General features: G+C 40.9%; 1 protein-coding gene across 1 annotated transcript in view; it reads right to left on the bottom strand.

Moving 5' to 3' along the window:
* Positions 1-1,216: 1,216 nt before the first annotated feature.
* rcc1 (regulator of chromosome condensation 1) overlaps positions 1,217-4,189 on the bottom strand; it is an 11,288-nt gene continuing 8,315 nt past the window's right edge. The window contains exons 7-11 of the mRNA XM_019886231.1: positions 3,050-3,136; positions 2,820-2,960; positions 2,274-2,393; positions 2,049-2,201; positions 1,217-1,928 (exon numbers count right to left, since the gene is read on the bottom strand). Coding sequence (XP_019741790.1) covers positions 1,753-1,928; positions 2,049-2,201; positions 2,274-2,393; positions 2,820-2,960; positions 3,050-3,136 — 677 coding nt within the window. The 3' untranslated portion in view covers positions 1,217-1,752. The remainder of the gene's footprint in view (positions 1,929-2,048; positions 2,202-2,273; positions 2,394-2,819; positions 2,961-3,049; positions 3,137-4,189) is intronic.

The following is a 4,189-nucleotide window of genomic DNA, read 5'->3' as shown; positions in this document are numbered from 1 at the left end:
TATATATATATACACACACACACACACACACACACACACACACACACACACACACTCTTGTTGAAGTCATTTTTTAATATTAAAATATTTGGGCGTGATAAACATTCTCAAATTTAAGCATAATATTTAACGTTCTCTATAAACTGCCAGAAAAATGACCTTCATGGGAAAATGTGTTTTAAAAAAAATAAATAAATAAAACTTCCTCTGTCTGTCTTCTGAAGTGTCCTCGCTCTGAAAACCAGGATCTCCTAAGCTCTCTGGCTCTTTCTGTTGATGCCCCTAATTTACTTTTCTTCAGCCCTCAACACCATCATAAGCCTGTTTAGCGGCTGCCTCATTCTTACTTCGCCGTATGGTGCAGAAATAGGACACAATCTCTTTTTCTCTCCATTTTGAACAATAGAGACCTTCCCATTTTTTTGGTTATACTTGGGTCTCGATTTTAGACATTGCTGTCCGGGATTTAAAAAAAAAAAAAATCTTTTGCAATTTTTGTTTGGTTTTTCCAATTTAAACCCCCCCAAAAAACATTGAAATGCTATTGTTTTCGCTTTTGTTTGAGTCATGATTCATAATTAATCCGCAAGTGTGTGCACTGTAATTTAACTGCTGATTAGCAGATTCAATAGGATGCAGGTTTTCTTTCCTTTTTTTTTTTTTTAATTAAAGTGTTTTTTAAGTCCAGATGGGTGGCATTTTGAATTAAAAACTTACGAAACAATTCTCATTTGCTTATTTCTTCAAACTTCAACATTTAAATGATCATCTTCCATGAACGGTGATTCCATAAACTTGGCCAGGGGTTTCATCTAATGTCACAAGCTGGTCACGATGAAGACAGTGTGTCAGAGCAGAGGGTGGCGCATAACGACTCTTGGCACATACATCAGTGGCCGACTTTTGAGGTTACAACATGAGATCAGTAGTAATTATCAATGGTACACTGGTGAGGACAAGTCAACAGACCATCTGGCACACAGGAGGTCTGCCCAACAGACAGTAATCAAGAAACACATTTTCAAAGTCACATTTCTATTGCACTTTGAATCTAATCATTTGAAATGGAGGTAGAACATCGAACAAAACTCATCAGTGCAGGGTGCTTGCATTTATCGTGATGCCAGTTTGTGTAACTTGCCCCGGTCCTGGACAGGGAACAAATTACACAGAAAATAAATGCAAGGTAGCAGTAAAAGGATTCGGAAAAACAATATGTAAAATGGTTAAATTTATTCTCAGACTAGAACAGTAGCAAATTACAGCACATTGACCCAATTATAATGAAAATCATTTGAGTGTCTTCTCTGGACAGCAGCTTGAGAGGCTCAATTGGCATAAATGTCCTGTCTGGACCAAACACCATGCAATTATTGCCATGAAAGAAAAAAAGTAGGGGGAAAAAAAATTCTTAAAATGTCTAGCCTGGGTATTAACTAATTAAAAAGGCTCTTATGTACACACTTAGTCAAATCTCACACGAGCTCACAGCCATACTGCCTTTTTATTGAAAACCCAACAAAGGGAATCTAAAGAATAAGGTTTTAAAAAAATAGCTTTGTTTTCATCATGATATATTGAAAATTTCTACCACCATGTAGTCACGTCATCAAAAGGGTCATTTAGCTGACCTCACCTCTTCTACTCTACCATGATGGCGCCATAAGACATCAATGATCATCCTCCACCACCACCACCAATTTTAAGCACAGTGAACACGGCTGAAGCATCATTACATGCCTGGGAGCTTCATCAGCTTTCCTGTTTGTCTTTGACCAAAAGGACTGTGTGCTGCCCCCCACTGGACACCATCAGTACTGTACAGTTTTCCAGCTGCTTGCCAGTCATTTTCACAGGGCTCCACTCGTCTTCTTCCTGCCCGGTGCCAAGTTGTAGGTTGGTGCCCATTCCCCAAGCGTATGCACACCCTGGAGTAGGCACAGCCAAACGTTAGGCATTTCAAAGCAAACATTAAAACAACGAATGCGGTCAAAACTGCATTTGAAGAATAGGTTGGCACTCGCCACTTATCTGGAAGCGTTTCTCACCTTCTTTGGTGACAGCAAAACTGACAGACGCCCCACATGTCACTCCGCTGGCTGGTTCAATCCCACTGACGATTGTGGGCTCGCTTTTCTCTGCAGCCTCTTCACCAAGGCCAAGGCGCCCATACTCTGCTCTGCCCAGGCTGTACACCTGTCCTGTTGAAGGGGGGGAATGAAATTGAGTTTTGCACAAACAAAATAGCGGCTTGAAATAATCCTTCAGTTTACCTTCAGAATCCAGGCAGACAGTGTGGTGCTGTCCTCCAGAAAAATCAATCCAAGTTGAGGTCGAATTTTTGAAGGAGCTCAGTTTCACAGGGACAAAATGCATCTTCGTGCTTTTTGTGCCTAGATGGATGCGTGAATAAAACATAAGCTTGTCAGTTGGTCACATCACCAAGTTTTTGTTGTTGTCTTAAACCAGTGGCGTGGACGCAGGATTTTGCTAACACTGGAAGGGTTGCCAGAGTAGACTACTAAACGAAATCAAAGTTACGTTTTGCAACAGGAGTATTTTGGGACCATTTATAAGGTCCACAACACCGATTACTGAAAGGTGATCTCAGTGGTTCCCCCGTCTAGCCAAATTGGCACGTCACAATAACTTCCATAAGTGATGAGACTTACTTTCATTAAAAAGTATTTCACATCCCTTGTATGGACATACACAATTGTATTATGTCGATTATTTTGGATCACAATGTGAAAATGTGTATCTGTTGGAGAAGGAATGCCACATACAAGTGCAGGCTATGAAAATAGTGGCACACTTACCCAACTGGTGATAGTTGGACAGGCCGAAACCATATACGTGGCCGTCTTTGGACAAGGCAAATGTGAAGTAGGCCCCGCAGAAGGCGTCGATGAAGTGAACTTTCCCTTTGACTTTGACCATCTGAGGAATCAACAGACGATCTACAAACACATGAACAAGAACTGAACACTTATAGCACATGGGACATACATGACAAATATTACTACAGCGGTGGAGTTCTGCTTCTCACCGAGGCCTTTCCTTCCTCCCCTATTTGAGAATTGCTCGGGCACCCTTCCTAGCTGCCCCTGTTCAGCAGTGCCTGACGTGTACAGATTTCCCTCCATGGTATAGAGACCTTCCCATTTTTTTGGTTATACTTGGGTCTCGATTTTAGACATTGCTGTCCGGGATTTAAAAAAAAAAAAAATCTTTTGCAATTTTTGTTTGGTTTTTCCAATTTAAACCCCCCCAAAAAACATTGAAATGCTATTGTTTTCGCTTTTGTTTGAGTCATGATTCATAATTAATCCGCAAGTGTGTGCACTGTAATTTAACTGCTGATTAGCAGATTCAATAGGATGCAGGTTTTCTTTCCTTTTTTTTTTTTTTAATTAAAGTGTTTTTTAAGTCCAGATGGGTGGCATGTGAAGTGAGCTAAAGGGGAGAGGAACCAGGTCACTGAATTATTTGGATGGTTTGTGTCAAGAGAAATGGGGTCTTCCTGAATACTCCCATCTCGTGAAGCATTATAGAAAAAGTTTAGGGGCTGCTTTGTTGACCAAAGGGGGCTGTACAAAGTATTAACATCAGGGGTGCTCCTAATGGTGGCACACATGATTTGATGTAAAAGAGGATTTATTATTTTTTTAAATGCCTGTAGAAGCTTCAATAGTGGCTGCGGTTGTGTTATGTATCCACTAGATGGAGCTATGCTAAATTAATACAATACAATACAATACAATACAATAGAGCTTTCACAACCGCTGCAGCTGTAACAAAGTGCTTTACAGAACATTTGAAATACTACGCCCAAGAAATCAGAATATTGGTCCATATAAGGCGCATCGGATTATGAGGCGCACTGTCGGCTTTTGAGAAATTGAATGCTTTTAAGGGCGCCTTATAATGCTGAAAAATACGGTGTCTCTCTTTTTTTCCTTTCTCTTTTTATTCTGTACCTCCAGCGGGTTAGGCAAGTCCTAAGGAGCCAGCTCAATGGCAAGAATAAGACCCGGGCAATAAACAGCTATGCCCTGCCAGTGATCAGATACCCTGCAGGAATAATAAGGTGGCCAAAGGAAGAGATTCAGACCACGGACGTTAAGACCCGAAAGCTCCTAACCATGCATGGAGGGTTCCATCCCAAATCCAGCACCCTGAGACTGTA

This window comes from Hippocampus comes, unplaced genomic scaffold, assembly GCF_001891065.2.
Source record: "Hippocampus comes isolate QL1 unplaced genomic scaffold, H_comes_QL1_v1.1 scaffold335, whole genome shotgun sequence".
NCBI classification, from domain to species: Eukaryota; Metazoa; Chordata; class Actinopteri; order Syngnathiformes; family Syngnathidae; genus Hippocampus; species Hippocampus comes.
Note: the sequence above shows the minus strand (reverse complement) of the source record. Positions and strands in the feature narration are given on the sequence as shown.